This window comes from Haemorhous mexicanus, chromosome 19 (assembly GCF_027477595.1).
Source record: "Haemorhous mexicanus isolate bHaeMex1 chromosome 19, bHaeMex1.pri, whole genome shotgun sequence".
NCBI lineage: Eukaryota > Metazoa > Chordata > Aves > Passeriformes > Fringillidae > Haemorhous > Haemorhous mexicanus.
Genome location: NC_082359.1, coordinates 8,964,381 through 8,983,921, shown reverse-complemented (window position 1 = coordinate 8,983,921; position 19,541 = coordinate 8,964,381). Strand labels below are relative to the sequence as shown.

Here is a 19,541-nt window from a genome sequence, read left to right as displayed (position 1 = left end):
ACAGAGGCTCCTGGTTGGGGAGTGTGAATACCACAAAACAACCCTCAGCAGAATCCAGTTACCAAATTCCTTCAGGTAAATAATCTTCCAACACATTCCACATGTTCACAAACGCAGGCACAGCAAATGAGATAATTGTCTTGATCATTCTTTTCTCTGCCTCTCTCTGTTCAGAGGGCATGTGAATACCAGAGCGGGGCAGAGGGATGGGACCACCCAAGGCCTGTTCTTTGTGTTGAATTTGGCTTTACCCTGGTTTACATAATGATGGAAGTTAATCCTGTGGCAAAATGTTGCCCTAAGAACAAAGCAGCCAGGAAATATACTTCCACTTTGAGGTTCTCAAAAGTTGTAATTCAGGGAAAACTGCAGGATTTACTTAAAATAATGCATTCTAAATATAGTGATTTGGTTTCTAGTTCCTGAGCATTAGCTTTCATTTTTCATGTTTTCCACAGCCATGCAGACTTTTGCTTTCCCTCTGTTTGAAATGCACAAACAAATGTAAAACCAGGTACCACAAGCTGCACACTTGTGTTGCAGTGGTGCATCCTTTCCCCCAGAGGTGACCCATGGCCCTCTCTGCAGCCCCCCCAGCTCCCCTTTCCCTGGAGAAACCATCATCCCCCACATTTCCTCTTGCCAGGAGCCAGAACCAATGAGGTATTATCCAAAGGAGAGAAATCCAGATAAAACTCAGTGTTGCCAAACACTCCTCCCCCACGTGAAAGGCTGTAAACCCTTGGCAGGCTCTTCCCAGGGACATCTATTTCCATGGAAGTCCCTGAATGGTGACTCAGGCCTGCCCTGGCTCTGGCCAAGAGGAGCAGCAGTGATCAGGGCTGTAAATCTGTTTCCCCAAGCATTCAGGATTTTCCTTTATTTGGTTTTTCAGAACGCTGGCAGCGTGCAGGCCCTGCTGCTGCTCCTTCCCCATATAGACAACATTTGTGTGGTGTTTGCTCAGTGCCCAAAGCCTCTGTTTACAGCTGCATCCTGCCACACACCAGTGTCACAAGCAGCCACATCCTGCTGACCCCAGGCCTGGCACACACAAACCACTTGAGCCCACTCCAGCACAGCTCCTCTGGAGGAGGGAACGCTGCCCCAGGAGCTGCTGCTCATGGCAGGGGTCCAGCCCAGGCTCAGCCTGGGGCACAACCAGCACTGCACTGGCCCCTGGCTGCTCTGAGTGTGCAGCCTGCAGCCCCAGAACAACTCTGTGGGTTTAGTTTCATGTGTCTCCAACTTCCCTGCAGTACAAGGGCACCTTTCACGTGGGGGCACAAGGATTTAACTCATCAAGTTCCAGCTGGCATCAGTATGGGGACAATCTCTCTTCCCTTTAGCTCTCACAACCCTCAGAGCCCCTCCCAGCCCTGCCAGTCCTCTGCTACAAGAGATAAAAAGTAAAAACTGGTGCTCCCACCACCTGTCAGGAGGAGGAAAAGCAATCTGCAATGAGCACTGGTAACAGGAACACTGCACTGCACAAAAAGGGGAAGGAAGTTCCAGAGAGAGCTGAGGAGAGCTGCCCTGAGCTTCAGGCACACTCTGTCACAGGACACTGTCACACAGAGGAGCTGGTGTGGGCAGAGAGCAGAGAACCAACAATCACCCCTCCCCAAATCCTCCCAGATCAAGAGACTGAGGCACTGAGAGAACTCATGCTTTAATAGACACTGAAATCACAAAGAAGAAAAGGCCAAATGCCTTAGCAATTTCAATAAAAATATGAAAATCTTTTTACATGGTAAATTTCATAATATAAAAAGTTTAATGCTGTCTGGAAACAGAGTTTTAATTTACAAAGAAAGTCCATAGAGGCCAAACATGGCTAACACTGCAGGTAGGGAGAGCGAGTGCTGAAGGGCTGCTGCTGGGAAGCCTCTGCTGACCATCCTCCTCTCTGGGTCACTGTGCTCTTCTGCAGCTGAGGGGACGAGTGCCCACACACAGTGCAGCCCTGCTGGGCAGCATGGCAATGCAAAGAACCCCAAACTGCTCAAACCCATCATCACCATCCAGCTGAAACTACCAATGCTTCCTAACAGATTCTCAGACACCTCTGGGCCCCTGGATCTGTTCTGCAACTTGGAAGAGATGTTCACAGAACGAGCTTGCCCTAATGAAAGAAAATGTGGCCTAGAGTGATATGCATGGTTGTAGCACCCCCTCAATGCTTTTTTCCTTGTTTCAGTAAGGTATGATTAAACAGAAGGAAAACCAGTATCAGGCCAGAGGGACAGGCTAACAAACAAAATCAAATTAAACTAGATTTTGATCACAGGGGTTGTTTACTGTTCCCATTTAGTTGGAGCTAAAGACAGTCAATAAAAAATCTGAAATCTCACACAATAAAACGTACAGGGCAAAACCAAAACATTCTGTGGCCTTGGGGAACGGTTGCATGTGGCAGGTTTAATGTGAAAGTGGTTAATACCTAATTGTTATTGCTCACTGTATTACGCAGTGTTGTCACTTGTACCATGCACAAATACAACAACGACAAATGCATTAAACCCACAGAAGGAATTCTAACAGCAAATGGAGAACATGTGATTTTCATTTCCTGAATTTCTCCACGTATTGGGCAAACCTGATAAAACTCTTTTTTTTTTCCTCACAAAGGGGTTGTTTCTCATTCAGGAGGTGGAGGAGTGAGGGACAAGGTGTGCAGTGTCTCCCAGCCACGAGTAAGCATGCATTTCATGGCTCCTGGCAAGCCAGTGGAAGTGACCTGTGCCAAGTCAACGGAGACCTATTTCCCAAAAGACTTGTTCCAGTGACACTCATCTTCCATATTTATACAACATCAAATTCCCCAAATACTGAACTTTCTCTACATCTGAACCCTTCCCTGCTTCTAATGCTCCCCCCTCCTTAAAAACAACAACAGAAGAACCACTCCCCCACACCCCCCACCCCGATTTAGCTCTGTCTGAAAGCTTTAAGCCAGCATGAAACCTGCTGGAGCACAGAAATGGGTTGTAACAAAATGGCAGCATAGAATTTTTACAGGTTAAAAGATCCTTTAGTTATGGAAGTAAACTACAACAAAGAGGCTTATTTCTGGCGTGTTATGCAGCACTACAGGGAGTATTTGCTGTTGCTATAAACAAAAAGCTGCCCACTTCCATCCTGGGTGTTCCTGGGATGTCGTTTCAAAAAGTTTATGCTGGTTAGAAACAGAGCAGGTCACATGAAGTCTCAGCAGTCCTGTGACCACAGCAAGTGGCATGATCAACAGCATCTCTGTCTCCACAAGGGGCAGATGCTCTGCTGACTCATTTTGGCCCACTATTCTAATTTTTCCTGCCAAATGACACGAAGGTGATGTTTAGCACCAAACCATCACAGGAAGATGTCATGTACAGATAAATAACTTGCATCATAATGAATTGAACAGATTGACTCAACTGTTCTGCTACATTGTGTACGAGCAGGTAACTACTCCTCTCTGCACTGAAAACTTTGGTGGTTCCCCCTCCTTTGTTAGCTGGCTGTAACAACCCAGCCCAGTATCCTTTTGCCTTTAGTGCTTATATTAATTTCTTGCCACAACGAAAAAGAAATCATTCTTCTGAAACCAGCAGACTCCAGAATGTTCTCACAGCACACATCTGATTATGCCTGTGAGTAAGCTGAGCCTAAGCATTCTCATGTTTCCATATCAGAACTGAATATCTGCCCTGCTATCATGCTTTTCCTCCAAGATCCCTTAGAAAATCACAAATTATCAGATCCACATTTACAACAAGAGCATCCAGCCATGCTAAGTACAATTCTCTGCATCAGCAACGTACTCTGGTACGTCCACAGAGCTGCCTGCACTCTCCATCTAGCTGCAAGACTGGAAGTTGACTTCAGATCCAGCTAAAACTCAGGGCCTAATGAATTCAGCCTCACAACACCTCTGTGAGGTAGGTAGGTAAGTATTACTATCCCCATTTAGATAGAAAGGGAAGACGAGGCACGGAGAGGTGAAGTGATTAGCCTTCAGTCACTCAGTCAATTCTGGGAGTGCAGAATAGACACCAAAACCTTGGTGATACAGTGCTCTGACTTCACAGCCTGGGAATACCTTGCATGGATCTGAGCTCACGTGGTGGGGCCGATGCTCCCACACAACTTCAGTGCATGTACACCATCACTGGGATCCTGATCACACCACTGCATTCCACAGCCACCTAGAAACCATCTCCAGCCTGCCCCTAACTCCTAAACCCCACCTAGCCTAGGGAAGCTGACTGTATGTATTGCCCTGGGGGTGCTCTTGGTCCCCTTTCCTCCACATGTCAGAGGGCACTCAGGTTCTGCATCCAGCCCCTCCGCTTGCTGCCTCGCCGTCTGCCTCCAGCTGCACCAACACTGGCCCACCTGCTCCAAAGGAAACTTGTTTCCACCACTGCTCCAAAGGAAACCTGCCCCCACAGCAGGGAAAAGGTTCCCAGACCTGCCTGTGCTGAGCCCTGGCAATGATTTAGCAGGATCGAGGAGGGATTTTTTTGGTCTGGTGATGTCTGAATCACACACACTGATGTCACATTCTTGCCTGCTGTAAAACTGAAAAATAATGTTCTGAGCTGCAGCACCTGCTATTCTTTTCTGTGCTCACTGGGCAGACAGAGATGTAAGTACTGCCCAAAACTTGCCAGGATAAAAAGTTCACCTTCACAATGTGGTGTGCCAGAGAGACCAGAGCACTCAATAAAACCAGAACTTGTCTCTCTGACACACAGAGGCTCACCTGGTTTGTTAGGCCCCAAACATTTCCTGTGAGCAGACCAACTAGCCAAGTCTCATCTGAGGGCTTTCCCTCCAAAAAAGTTACCTTAGATGCAGATTTTAGAACGGGGCACCTCTCTCCTCCTGTCTTTGTTTCACCAGTCTCTAATCAACAGAACTGCCAGAACTTGCTGCTATGGAGTTTTACTGACAGCAGTTTCTGGTTTGGCCAACCTGGCAGAGGTATCTAGAGGCATGTGGTCTTCTCCTCTGTCAGCCTTTGAAAGCAGTCGAGTAAACGGCTCATCTTTCTCCAGGCAGAGCCCTGTACCTATGTTCTTTGTGGTGCACAGGAATGTTCTGCCTCCACTCCCTTTCTTCTCCAACCCCTGATATGTGTAATTTCTGTAGAAAAAGCCAGCTGTAAAACTTCTGGTTAAGAAATACAAGGAGGTGGCTTAAAAGCCAGTATTTAATGAGCAGACAACCAGATGCTTTGCACCTGCTGGCTGCAAATACTGAATACTACAAAGAACCTGTTATCAGGTGAGAATGGCCAAAGTCCTGATAAGGGAAACAAAAACCCATGTGTGTGAGGCCGTGTGCCCCCACAGTGACAGCAGGCCAGCCTGTCCCATCCCTGGGCACTGCCAGCTGAGGGCATGACCACGGCTGCTTAGCTACTGGTTCTGTTTTGGCAAAGGCAAGTGGGCAGAAGCAAATACTTCAACAAGACTGTAAGTCATCAGCTGGTACTCGGGATATTTCAACATTTGGAGGAAGGGAAAAATCTTCCTGGTGACAAAAATTTATACCCGTTCCCAGCTGGCAGCCTCAGGGGACGCACAGCTCCCAGAGTGTTGCCAGGTGAGGAATGAGCTGATGTCATGGAATTTGTGGTTTCAGGGCATCTGTGTCCATTTGGAGGGATCTTCTGTGGTGAAGCAGCAAGGTGTTGCCCAATAGACAGGTCCTTCAGTTCCAGCTTCTCTGCACTTTCTTCTTTGCTGTGCCGTGGTGATAAATTGAGCAAGCTGAGGACATCTTTCTTAGAAGTCATTGTTCCAGGAGCTCCTCGGAGAATCTTTATTGGACCAGTGGAGTGGTGGGGAGTGCTTTGCCAGAACATCTTTAAGTTGTGAATTGCTTGCACTTTTTCATCGATGGCAGCCAATTTTAATTTGTCAATGTCTGGGGCATCAGCTGGGCTTGAGCGAGCAGAACCAGCTGAGGAATAAGAAAGAGCAGGAGATGGAGTGCTGCCACCAGGAGACTGATGCCCTGAGCTTGGAGAGATATTTCTGGGTGATTTAGAAATGTGAGCACTATAAGGAGAGCTGGGGTACTTGAGTTTAAAGGGAGGCTGCTCACTTAAGGAGCCCTGTGAGTCACAACCCGGAGACGGCTGCCCACTGTACTGACCTGTGCCCTCTCTGTTTGACATCTCCGACGTCGTGGGGCTGTTGTAGCCAGAGCTCACCTTCTGAAGGGATGAACTCCTCGTTGGAGGCTTTGGTTTGATTGCGAGAGGTGAAGGAGCCTGGTTCCTCTGGCTGGAGCTGAGCGGGCGGCTGAAGGCGCTGGTCTCCGAGGAGCGGAACGCGGACACGCCGCCGGGGCTGGGAGCCCCATCCTCGGAGCTGGTGCTCTTGCTGATCTGGCTGCTGCTTCTCTGAAGGCGTTCAACAGCAATGAGGTGACTCTGAGTTTCCTCCAGAATTTTTTGGGCCAGCTCTTGTGGATCAAGCTTTGGATTGCTGTCCTCCTGGGATTTGACGGTGCTGTCAGTCTCAGTGCTAGACTGGTCAGATTCCCCAGTATCTGAACTTGCAAGTTTCCCAACTTTCTGGAAAGGTGAATTTGGGCTGGGGATGAGAGTCATTTTAACAGGAGAGTTTGGAGTACTTATGCTCCCTTTGGAGTTGATGGATGCTTTAATGCCTCCGTTCTGACTAGTTTTGGGCTGTTTGTGATCAGGGGAAAATCTTGGTTTTATGTTTTCTTGGTAACTGGCCAAAGGCTCATTGCTGATTATAGAGAAACCTTCATACTCCTCCTCATCTTTGCTGGCTGCAGTTGCTTGTGGTGACAGCTGGCTCTGAGCTGCAGACCTGTGTGGATAGATATTCTTGGGCCTTTCATAATCCTGCCTCCCTCTGTGTCCTGCCCCGTCCAGCATGTTCTCTGGCTTGGAAACAAAGCTCATGGAAGAAGCAATGGAGCTCAGGCTGTACACAGAAATGGCATCTGAGGCAAGGCTGTCTGGACAGGTAGGAGAGAATGGGGGGTTTTGATACTGGGGTACAGGGTTGGAAACAGACTGAGCAGAAGCCAGTGACTCCAGTGATGAGGAACTGTCCAGGCTAAGGCGCTTGGGCAGCTCTGTAGAATCTGAAAAAGACAAGACAACAGAATGTACAAACATGTCCCTAGATACACCATAAAATCAAATAAAATCAGGTAACATTCCATCAGAATTAAGAGAAAATGCTAGAAAACATGTCCTCGGGCTCTGTGCTACCTCAGAACAACCAGCTACTACTTAGGTAAGGAAAAAGAAGTGCACAGCCCAGGCAAGAACCTCTGTCCAAGTATCCTAGATGGAAGTTGCCAGTTCATTATCATTTTATATCTCAACACAAAGAATGAATTATTTGTCCTGCAGTTGCTGGACTCTATCTCCAGCTTCTGCTCAAACAAGTCTTTACCATACAAAAATAACATTTACTCCAGTCTCTGTATCACATCTGATCTGTGTGACACATGTGTGACCTCTGCAATGATGCAAGTGTGAGGTTTCAGCAGAAGCCATTCTGATCAAATCATCAGATGACACAAGAGCAAAAACACACTGAGCAGCTTTACCAAAAAGTGCCAGCAAGGATTGTAGAGCAAAGTGCATGGTCCTCCTGGTAGCTTGTTTCCCAGTTTTCAGAATGACCTCCTCTTGGCCAACTTCACAAAGGTCAAAACCTGTAGTGGGACATGGGACAGAAAATTACAGTTCACAGAAAGACCCTCTGTCTCAAATGAGAGTAATCTCATTTATAACACAGACAGAACAGAGAGGTACGACAGCCTGCAGCACCCTCAGAAGGATGACTTCACCTCTCATGTGCAGTTTGTTGTCTGTTATTTTTTACTGTTTAGCACACCCTCGCCAGGTGTTGGGAGCTTTGCGGTGCTGGACTGGGAGCACACACACTCATTAACAAATCACTCCTGTCAACACTTCTGTAGCTGCAAATTACTTGGAGTTGTCAGGAAATTATATACCAAACACATCTCAGGGGACAATGTCCTACATGCCAAACAATTTACTATTAATTCCAGGGTTTCTCACAGAAATAGAGCTGAAGAGCACAGACCTTGGATTTTGGCAAATGCAGGCTGGGCTGCAGGGGGCAGACAAATGTGAAGCTGTGAGTCTTACCAGTGTTTCAAGCCCCTATATGAGACACCAGCAACGGCTTTAGAGAGACAACAGAAAGAAGTGTTTTCCTACCCAGAGCTGCCAGAAACTCGTGACAGCCAGGCAGCCTCCAGAGCTGGACACTGATGGAGACCTGGATTGGTGCAGAGGGGAAATCTTGCTCCTTTTCGCCTGCCTGAAGCTGAACCAGGACTTGATGCAGCTGAAGACAGCAATACAGACATTAGCCATTCCTTACAAGTCACATCACTGCTTCTCCTACAGCCACTGATAAAGCAATGCCCTTTCCCTGGACACCCTTTCCCTGGACACCCAGTTCAGCTGCTGCTCCTGAACAGAGCAGTGAGATGGGAAGGTCTGGGAAGAAGGACAGTTCAGGGACAGCAACATCAGGCAGCCTGGAACAGCAGCAAAGGCAGGGACAGAGCAGGGGTGAGGGCTGGGGGGTGGCCAGTGGAAACTGAGCAAGAAGGAAGCACAGCAGGAATATCTGTGAAGGGAAAGAAAAGGAAAGAGATACTCTGGGGCTGCTCACAGAAATTTACTAAAGCCCATTCCATGACTGAGCCATACTCCTTATGCAAATCCTAAGAAACTCATTAACTGGGCAGAACAAGTCATATGAAACCATGGAAGACTTTCCTAATATCTCCATGGCCTCCAGGAAAGAAGTTTCTCAACTGTGCCCAAGGGACAGGAGTAGCAAGCTAGAGAGAAAATGTGTTTATGAAGATCTGACACAAATTAAGATGCCAGGATCCCGTGTAATTCACCAACACAGCCAGGGCAGCAAGGATGGAAAGCCATTAATCAGGGACCAGCTAACCTCAGGACCACCCATCTCTCACAACCCACAAAAGCTTACACAGGCCTTTTTCCACAGTAGCTGTGTGGAGCAAATCCCAGGCCTGAGAGTGGGTGCAGGCTTGGTGCAGCACAGGGCAGGGGTGTGCAGTGACCCCAGCACTGCACCCTGCACCTCAGTGTCCCCCCCTGCACATCATACTCACCATTCCCACCACATTTCTAACAGCCTTCGGGCAGCAGGCAACAAGAAAGGAAAAGAGGAGAAAAGAACATGGGTTACTCTGTGCTACACAGTGCCTGTGCTGAGGAACCTCGTAGGGACACATGGGTGAGCCAGCACCCTGACTGCCAAGATGCTCTGTCCAGAGAAAGAAGGGAGCAATGGGAATTGCCTGAGCTGGGAATCCAACAGCATGGGAACAGGCAGCTGGAATCTGGGAGTGCCCAGCTCATGACAGCTCAGACACTTAGCAGGCAGACACTCAGGCCAGCCCACACTCTGGCAGGAGGCTGAACATAAACCAGCCCTTCTCTTGTTTCCCCTGGGACACAGAACTGGCGCTCAGTACAGGCAGAATTTACTAACTTTTCCTTGCACATGCAGTAGTCTGAAGTTCTCTCTTTTGTGGCTCCTGCCTTCTCTTTTGCACCCAAAATAAGCATCTTCTATCCAGTGCAGCTGCTCAGGCTCCCACCTTGCTGCTTCACTAATGCCAAGAGCACTCACTCCCCTGTGATGCTGGTCACCCACTAAGGAAAAGCAACCAACAGCACCCAGTGACTAAAATGTCTGACCTCCTGCTTCTGTCTGGAGCAAAGTCTGCTTTCCTCTGGGACAGGCAGAGCCCCAGCTGCTCACACCATGAACTGCCAAGAGGCAGGAGAGGAAAACAGCAATAACCACAATGGAGGGGAGAGCTGTTGAAAACCAATATGTAACAGGATAGACTGGTGCAAAAGGGAATTCTGCCAGGGGTCTGGGCTATGGAAGAAAACTTGCAATATCCCTGCCAGTATTTACTCTGTGGGGCAGCGAGGAAAGGGTGAGTGTGTCTTTTGTTACTTGTGCACAGCCAGCTGAATGTTTTTCCTTGGGTAATTTAATTATCTGAGGCAGGGCAGCAATCATGAAGCCACCTCATTAGCACTCTAAGGCATTTTGAGCCATGGGAATGTTGTCATGTCCTCTTCACACCCTTGGACCTGGCCTCCCTTGGGTGGCCATGAGGGAGATAACCCTGAAGTTAACCACACATATCTCAGGCACTGAGGAGAGCCAAGGCAAGAGACAAAACACCACCAAGGACACTGGAAACATCTCAAACTGTGCTGCAGATCCTAACAGGAACCCTTTCCTTGGAGCAGACTCATCCCAGTGGGCTGCCAGAGCTGCTCAGCAGGTCACAGAGAGGCTGGGGCTCTTCTCTGGCTTTTTCTGCAGACTCCATGTGACCAAAGCAAAGGCAGCACAACACCACACAGAACCAATCCCAGCTCCCCACCATAGCATTAATTGGAATGTTTCTGCATGGGGAAAGGGGAAAGACAGTGAGATATAGGCTCATTCCCTGTGTGAGTGTGTGCATGTACTAAAGCAGGCAAAGGATGAAGAGAAACCTCATTAGAGGAGCACTCAGGACAGTCAGAACCATGGAATGGGAAGCAGCCAGGCTGGTGGCACAGAGAAAGGTCAGGTCAGGCTAGGCATGCTCCAGAGACAGGAGAGGGGAGAGTGTGAAGGAGGCTGAGGGGAGCAGGGAGAAGTCCCATCACCACAGGTAGCACTGCCCTTCTCCTAAAGGCCAGAAATCCCTTCCCTAGAGCTGTGGAGGAGCAGCACAGGCACAGGGAGTTTTCTGACAGACCTTGCATTGTCCAAGGCCAACCAAACCTTGGGACTTCAGTAAATACAGTGGGCAATGAGCAGGCAAAGTGGGCCTAGGCAGGATGGCCAAACAGCAATTAAGGGTCTGCTACTCAATTCCCCCACACTGCTGGAGGGATCATGCTTTCACTTGTCACTGAGCAGGGAGTCCCAGGGCCATGCAGCCCAGTAACCCACCTGCATATTTTCCTTCTGGACACACAATTTCATTCACACAAACAGGCAAGTTTAGAATTTCAACTCTCCTAGCAAGCTCTGGGTTGATAAACCAGGGCATCAACCATTCTACATATTTCTGAATTTACTGACCTGGGAAGAGCCATTTGGAACCTGGTACTGGAGGAAAACCTCCCAACTCACCCTGTTGATAAGCTGCTCTCCTGTTTCTGAAGCTGTGATAAGTTTACAAAGTGCCTGAAGTGCAGGGTTAGGCAAACCTGAAAAACATCAGCAGAAACATCTGTATCTGTTTCTTGACTGCAAGAAATGCAACAAGCCTCAACAGAACACACACTTGGCTAAATTGCTAAAACCTCTCCCCCACATCACTGGACAGCTCTGGAAGCAGCAGCAATTTCCAGAAAGCAAAAGGTATTCCCACTTTGCATCTGATGAAAGGTTTCCTGACCAAGGGCTGGGAGAGAGGAACAGTCACACCACGCTTACTCGACCCAGCAGTAACTGATTCTCATCTGTGGCAAATTTTTCAGTTAACATTTACTCTTAGGACTTCTTCCCAGTCCAATACATTGATTTAATTGACGTAAAACATCCCAGTTTCACATACTGCCATCACAGAAAGGTGTGAAAGGCTGATGTCTGCCTGGTCAGGGCCCACAGCTGCCTCCTCTCACCTAGGAGGGACTGGATGGTGGTGCTGCACTGCTGCAGCCGGTCCCCAGGGTCTGAGGTTGGGAAGAACACTGCTGCTGGGAGGCCACTGGCTGGTGGGTCCAACCGAAATCCCACTGCTGTGAGGAGTGCCTGCCAGCCTGGAATGCCACCAACTTTATTCTCCACACTCTGCTGGGAGGTGTACATGGAGTTGTGCTGCCCGTTCTGGATTCGCTGCAATGATTTCTCCACCTGTGGGGAAATGACATGGCTTATTGTACAAGATGCTGTTACTGACTGCCTCTTTTTACTGAACAGCAGGCTGGGAGACAGCAAATCTAAGATTGATCCTGGCCTGTCTTACACAAGAGGACATTAGTGCCTTGGAAAGAAAAGCTCCAGTAACTCAGCTTTCACAGCTGCAGCATCACAGTGATGAGTGTCAATATTCTCTGGGACGCTGGGAACAATAACACCACAAGAAATGAAGCAGCAGTTTGTTTGGGATAGTTTCCTGTAAGCCTGGCAGCTGCATTTCTCCCTAAAGATGATTCACCTTGGGGTTCCAGACTGCTTATTACCAGACAAAGAGCCTGCAGCCACACAGCAAACAGGAAAGAGAAATGAGTGTCCACAAACCCCAGCAACTGGGAAGACCAGCAATATTCACAGGTTTCCATCATTCTATGGATACTTCACACTCCTGTGAGACCACAGATGATGCACTGGGAAGAAAAGTATTAGAAGTCATGAGTGATCACTCCAGCCACCTGGCAGTTGGCTCCAGTCCCACTGTTCCCCAGGACAGACTGGTGGCACAGATGGGGACAGAAGGGCCTCTTATCTTCCAAATACACAGAGACAGCAGTGACTGTGCTCTGTGTTTCCATGACTGCCATGTTCGTAGCTATTTCCCTGTATAAACAATTAATCCCCATGCTTACCCCTTAAGCAGAAACCCAATTCAACAGCTAATGCAAACCAGATGGGTCTGGGGAGAATTCTGTCACAAAACAATCTAAGATTTTGCTTACTTTGCCTCTTTTTGCACTGAACACTTCCTTAGGTGTCCAAGTCTTTCCACACTGACCCAGAGTTTTGCAAGAGGATACATCATAGCAGGGGAGGGGGGATGAAGGTGTGTATATATATTTTTTTTCAAGTGGGAGTGGCAGCATATCAGGGAGTGGCTGTTCCACTCATGGTTCCCCTCCTGCCCTCAGGTGAGGGTGTCTCAGGACTGGGTGGGCTGTGGTGCTGCTCATGGCTGTGACAGTCCTTCCCTTCCCTTACCAGATGAAGGAGAACACGCAGAGCATCCCGGGCCCTTTCAGGGTGCTGCAGGATCTCAGTCAGGGCCTGTCCTACCAGTGAAGAAGGGCTGTTCAGCTTCATATCACTCCCAATAAGCATGAAGCCTGCAGGATTCAGAATGAGAGACAGTCAACCTCCTGTTTTTATGGAAAACGTTCAAACCAGACACAGATGTCCTCTGCCCTCAGAGCAGTGAATGATGGTTCACTGTACCCTGCACAGGGACATTCTTTTCCCAGAGCTGCTGCCCACTCCCTGCCCAGTCATGCAGACTGAACTTCCAGAAAGTTTCTAGATACTTCTTGCTGTCCCCTGCTATTAAATCAATAGTGTCTTCCTGTTCAAGCAAGCAAAAAACCACTGGATTGCAGCTAAACTTTCCAGGCATGCTCCAGGTCTCCTCTGCAGCCACAGAAATCAATACATGCCAACAGTGGTCACAGAACAGAACTGTAAACATGAAAAGTTTTCACTGTCCTGGTCAGAAACCTGTCCTGGCTCATGCCCCATTCAATGCCAGACTCCCCAGATGCCAGCACAAGGAGCTCTATGTTTTTCACTCATGCAGTGAGGATGCAGCTGCTCCTGGCTCTGGTGCTCTGTTCAAGACTTGGTGCCAAGGCTCAGCAGTGGAAGTCAGGGACTGTGTGGGATGAACTTGCACAGTGCCATGGAAGGGGCAGTGCTCAGACAGCCTGAGCAGCTGAAAGCCTCTGCTTGCTGGCAGTGCCAAGCACCATGTCCACACTTGTTCTTTTCTGCCTAGAAGTGGTCACTTTTGGGGCTTTTTAGTGCTCTTTGCTTTTGAGACAGAAAAATCTTGGAAGGAAAATAAAATCCCAACTGAACTGTGGACCGTAACCTGAACTCAGCTCACAGCTGGTACTACCTGAACCACATCCTGATGCTGGACTCAACATGCCTGAAATCACTGTCAGCCTGACTCATTTTAACAAGTTCCCACTCCTCCAGCCATATGCAGTTCACACCAGAGCCATATTCACCACAGTTTCCTGAGCTAAACAACATGCTTCTGCTGCCTGTGCAAAAATCAATTTGAGGAATGCCTGCAGCTTTCAAAAACCAGGCCTCATGCCAGGAAGAAAAATTAGGTTATCTGTATATATTCCTGTCACAGCACTGCTGAACTACAAGACTTTGTCATTCCAAATCTCAAAGTACAGATGTAACTGAGAGGGAGCAAGCACCAGCCCTGCACAAGGAGCTGACACTGCTGAGACATTCCTAATGGAAGCAAAGGAAACCTTTCTCCTAAAAGGACCAAAGGAATAAACCCTGCAAGGTTTATGTCACAGAAATCACAGGTACTTGCTGCTGCTTCTAGCAGCACTTCTCCTCCCTCCTGTTGAAGTGTCACTAAATTTTCCATTTAAAAGTCTGTATGTGTGCTCCAGCTGACTCCATCCCACGGACACAGGAAGTATGAGCCTGGAGATTTCAAACATAGAGAATGAGTTGTTGTACTGCACTTTATTTCTTTCCAGTCATGAAACACACTTTACCTCACAACTGCTTCTAATTATACCCAATCCATACCCACCTACTGTGCCCAGTGAAATGCTGATGAGTCCTCTGACACTGACATTCAGCCACACTCAGCTGAATCAGAGTCTGAGACACAGGGGCTGAATTCCGGGACAGCACAAGGCACACGCTGCTCCCAATTACCTGCCAACACTGCTCCTTGCTTAGCTCACATAATTTGGCAGCTCCCTAGTTAGAAACCCCATCTGATTTGTCCAGAAGAAGACTCTTCCTACCTGCCCAGTTGGCTGGATGGGAGAACTGCTTGCTGCTCTGCACGGTTTTCATTGCTTCTCCCAGGGCTGCGCTGGCTTTCATCCCATTTAAGAGAGAGGAGTAGAAGGCGTGCACAAACATTTTGGAAGCAGCCACAGGAATGGGCCAGAGTGACACAAGGACACACTGAGCCCCAGCAGCCAGGAATGCTCTCGTCAAGCCAATGACTCCATCAGAAGTGACTTTGCTGTTGGACTCTTGGTAAGAGCCAAGAACCACCAGCTTGACAGGAAGACGCAGATCCAGCACATCAGCCGCTGTAAGGAGGAACTCCTGGAGAGGAGGGCAGTCTGAGATGCTCTCCACATCACTGGCATCATCCTGCATCCTCAGAGATTCTGGGATTGTGTAGGGGTTCCCAAAGGAGCTCTTGCTGCTGGCTGGGTTGCTGTCAGTGTTGGGTGTCAGGACCAAAGCAGCCAGTTTCCAGGAGACGTGGGTTGCGAAATGGACACACTCTGCCTGAGTCAGGGCACTCATGACTCTCTCTTTTGTTGATGAGCTGCCGACCAAGGGTTGGCAGCCAAGTAACTCAGATACCATATAGGCTTCCTCTTCTGCAGAGGGCATAGGTCCCCACAGCCACCTGTCCATAACTGCTGAAGGGAGCTTGGGATTTCCTATCACAGCTGCCATTGAGGTAGAACTGGAGTAAGCAGGAGTATTCTTCCTCACATGGGACTAGACAGAGAAAGAGAAAGAGAAAATGGGGTTCAAAGATCTGGTTTTTATGGTGCTGGAAATAAAGTATCCTGTCCCTTTGGCTCTAAACATAAGTCTGGTTGTCATAATTACAAGAAGAGTGCATTTCTTTAGCTTATTCTATTTAACTATTCCAAGGAACACCTCTGTTTGAGTCTGGTCAAGACTTCTATCCCCAGATCACAGATACAGCCCAGGCCCCTTTGAGGGCTGCAGCAGAGCTAAAAACATAAGAACATTCCAGTTTCTCACATTCCTGGAACACCATCTGCAATCACTCACTAAGTGGCTCCTCATACCTGTACTTCCAAGATCAGTGTCAGCACTGCCAGCAGCAGGTGCTGCACACAGCTGATGCTGAATGGAATAGCAGCAATGCTGACAAGATTCAGACCCTTCTGCTGTTCCACTGACTGTGCTTAACTCAGGGCAAACCAAGATGTGCCACAAAACACTGCCCAGCAAGAGCAAATGTGAACTGGTGCATTCTCCCAGAGAGCTGAGCATTAGAAATGCTGCTGCCAAACCTCAGCATGAAGATACTTCTGCAGGATTCACCTGTGGGATTTGCTTTCTCTCATAGCTTTGGTGTCCTGAGACATCAGTGGCCTTCCCCACTCAGAATGCTAAAATGGAGGTGAACATACCAGCAATGTGACAGGACAGTCAGCTTAGCAAGGAAGCTCAGCACAGATCACAGACACCCACATCTCTGTAGTCTGCCATGTAGTTCCACACCCAGCACATGCAATCCTTCAGAGGAGGATATCCAAATGATCCAATCCCCTTGTCCTTCCTGGCATGCCTGGGGCTGTGATTGAGTGCTGCAGGAACTACATCAGAACCTACTTCAGAGCTGTGGTGCTCAATGTGCTCCTCAGACCCAGGGTGGCCTGTCTGTGGTTTCTGTTCTTGTGTCTGGCACAGCAGGACAGAGCTGCTGCTTTGTGAGCATGCACCAGCACCTGCACCCACAGGAGAGGTTTCACAAGCAGTGTCAGACCTTGGAGCTGGGGTTCAGTGACTGGATGGAGGGCACTGCAATGAGGCTGAAGCGCTCGTAGAGGTACTCGTTGGAGGAACTGCCCTTCAGCAGAGCAAAGGGAATGAGGTACAGCTCTCCCTCCAGAACCAGGACCAGCTGACGGTGGCGGCCCACAGGCCCACTGGAATGCATCAAACCCTGAAAAGAAAGAAGAGAGAATTAGTTTGGCCCTTTCACTGCACCTGTGTCCCTGCCTGCATTTCCCAAGCACGAGGCTCTGCTCTGACCCCGTGTCAGTTTGGACAATTAGTTTTCACTCCAGGAAAGAGTAACAAAGCACTGCAATTTGCTCCAGTTTAAACACTGGCAGCCCACAAATAAAAAAAAAAAGTATGCAGGACTAGATCCTTGTCTCTAGATGGCCGCTAAGATCCCTTCCAACCCAGACTGTTCTGTGAAAATACCACACTTCAGAAATCAGCCCCAAGCTGTTTGTTCTTGCTTTCCCACACTGAGAGGGTTTTGGTGCCTGTGCAAAGCCTTACTCCTTCCATGGGTCCTATCAGTAAGTCGTAGAGAGCACGGAGTGGGGGCTTGGTGAAAGAAGTCTGCCTCCTTGGAAGTGATGATGTTCCATCCTTAACAGGAGACATGGTACTGCTGAACAGGCTGGTCATGCTCTGACAGCTCCTGTGGGCAAAAGCCAAGGGAGAAGTTAGCTGCAGGAATCTGAGCTGCCCTGTGGCTGCCCTGACTTCTGACAGTGACCCTGTCACCCAGGGGACTCTGCTCTGTAAGATGCTTCATGGGAGGACTTCAGTCTCCCATTCAGCTTCACACCTCAGTGAGCAGTGACATTAATGGCAGCATGAATCAGCTGCAGACAGCACATGACATTGCTATGGAGTTTCTCTCCACACTCCAGTGCCTGAAGTGCTGTTCCCAGCTGCTCCTGCACACCTATGGGCAGCAGCTGTGTGCAGGCAGGCATGAGACCCACTGACAACTGACCACAGCCACAGGAGGATTTGCACTTGGGCTGTGCACCACTGACCTGGTGACACCAGAGGAAATGTGACAACAGGCAAACCAAGAGACATCAAAATTCTGCACTTCTGCCACTACTGAGCAACACCTGGTGCCCATTTCTGATAGTCCCACAGAGCTCTGAACATGATCTCCTGGCATCAGCAGCCACAAGTGTCTGCCCTGCTGAGGAAATGAAGTTTCCCCATTCTGGGCTCACTGGTCCAGCAGCTGTGCTCCCCAGAAACGTTATCCTTGGCTTGGGACCATTTTATGTGGAAAGGGTAACTTTCCAAAACATTTTAGGCAGGTGAACCTCAAAGGAAAGGTAGGGAGGCTTGGGACATACCCCAGCCATTTCTGATACATATCAACACACAGACTCAGAAATTGCATTTTTCCCTCTCCTTCTCTCTTCAGCTGCTGCAACCAGCCTCCCGACCCAGCTCACAACATGCCTAAAACCTACAGCTCTCTGAAGAGAAAAATGCTCTTACCACCCACAAGGAATTTTCATCTTATGGGCACACAGGAATAACCTCAGAATGCCAACAGAAGCCTGGTGTCTGACTGCCCATGCTCTCCAACCCAGAGATTCCAGTGACAGTGTGAGTATGCTGCTCCTGCTGCTGCCTAGAGCCGCTGGAAACTCATCTGGGTGATTTGTGCAACAGGGGATCAGCACAGGCTTGGGGCTGTGTGCTCCCCTCACACCCATCTGCCCCACTTCACTGCAGCACCTATTGCAGGGTTGAGCTTTATGAAGCACAGATTTTAAAATCAGATCAGGAAAAAATCTGTGCAGGGATATCCAGTGGTCTCCAGGACCTTGTGCCCTGATCCTCCCTGAGTGGCTTGCTGCCATCAGGCAGCACTTGCCAGCCTCACAGCCCATGTTCAGCCATTGTCACACACTCATTTACTGCAGGGAATAGAGGCTTCATTACTCCAATCAGCAAAGCCCTCCTGCATCTTGGGCTTCCCAGGCAAGCAGCTCCAGATTTATTTCTTCACCACTCAGATTGCTTTTTATGAGAACTAAACCAAGGAAGCACCATAAATCTCTCACATCTCCTGCCTCTCTGTGTGTGTGTGTGTGTGTGTGTACACAAAGAGTGAGCAAATCCACAGGGGAGGATGGACAGATCTCTTGTGGCAAGTGGACCAGGAGCCCTGGCCAGCCCATCCTTTCCTCCCAAAGAAGCCAACAAAAGGCTCCAGGTGCACTGATGATTTCCACCTTCCTCTTGCAATGCAGAGGATCCCCTGATGTCTGAACAGTGAAATCTCTCATTTGGAAGCCTCTGCTCAGACTCTGCAGTGCTGCTGATTTATAACCCTTTGTACAGGCAGCCTAGCCTGCAGCAAGCAGAGAAACAGCACAAACAGGCAGGGCTTAGCTCTGCTCCCTGCCTTTGTCTTGGGGATGCAGGAACAAAGCAAAGCCTCAGAGAACAGGGTCAGAGTGACCTGGCTGACCAGCAGCCTCACAGGTGCTGGCTCTGCCTGCTGAGGATCAGTGGGTGGGCCCAGGCAAAAGGAGGGGTTCATCCCAGAACCAGCACAGGGCTGCTCCTGCCTTAGCACTAATTAGGATTTTGGACAAGTCAAATACTCCCCATGGCCACTGGGAGGTAGGGCTGGAAGTCAGGCTGGTGCTGCAGGGGTCTGACAGCCTCAGGAAGCTGGATACCCATCAAGCCTTCCCCAAAGAGACTCTTCCTAAACATGCAGCCCTAAATCCCCATCAGGACCTTGACACATACAAAGCTGCAGTAAGCTCCAGAAACCAGCCAGATCTGAGCTCCCTGTGGATTCTTTCAAGGATCCACAAGTATCTCCAACTATTCTCTGTGTAAAAGCACCCACCCTGAATTCAGGGCTCAGCAAGCCAACTGCAAACAGATGTGGCAGTGTTAGCTCCATCCCCAGGTCCCCCTGCACAGGCAAAAGGAGAGGGGCAGGCAGGGAGGCCATCCAGCAGTGTCTTCTTGTTTTTTCACCTC

At 49.0% G+C, this 19,541-nt stretch overlaps 1 protein-coding gene across 2 annotated transcripts in view; it reads right to left on the bottom strand.

Annotated features, from left to right (window-relative positions):
* Positions 1 to 1,653: 1,653 nt before the first annotated feature.
* TTC28 (tetratricopeptide repeat domain 28) overlaps positions 1,654 to 19,541 on the bottom strand; it is a 107,617-nt gene continuing 89,729 nt past the window's right edge. For both annotated transcript variants that reach the window (XM_059863728.1, XM_059863729.1), the window contains 9 exons: positions 17,055 to 17,199; positions 16,528 to 16,707; positions 14,783 to 15,503; positions 12,981 to 13,105; positions 11,708 to 11,939; positions 11,214 to 11,290; positions 8,234 to 8,363; positions 7,594 to 7,701; positions 1,654 to 7,119 (listed from right to left, as the gene is read on the bottom strand). In XM_059863728.1, coding sequence (XP_059719711.1) covers positions 5,495 to 7,119; positions 7,594 to 7,701; positions 8,234 to 8,363; positions 11,214 to 11,290; positions 11,708 to 11,939; positions 12,981 to 13,105; positions 14,783 to 15,503; positions 16,528 to 16,707; positions 17,055 to 17,199 — 3,343 coding nt within the window. In that variant the 3' untranslated portion in view covers positions 1,654 to 5,494. The remainder of the gene's footprint in view (positions 7,120 to 7,593; positions 7,702 to 8,233; positions 8,364 to 11,213; positions 11,291 to 11,707; positions 11,940 to 12,980; positions 13,106 to 14,782; positions 15,504 to 16,527; positions 16,708 to 17,054; positions 17,200 to 19,541) is intronic.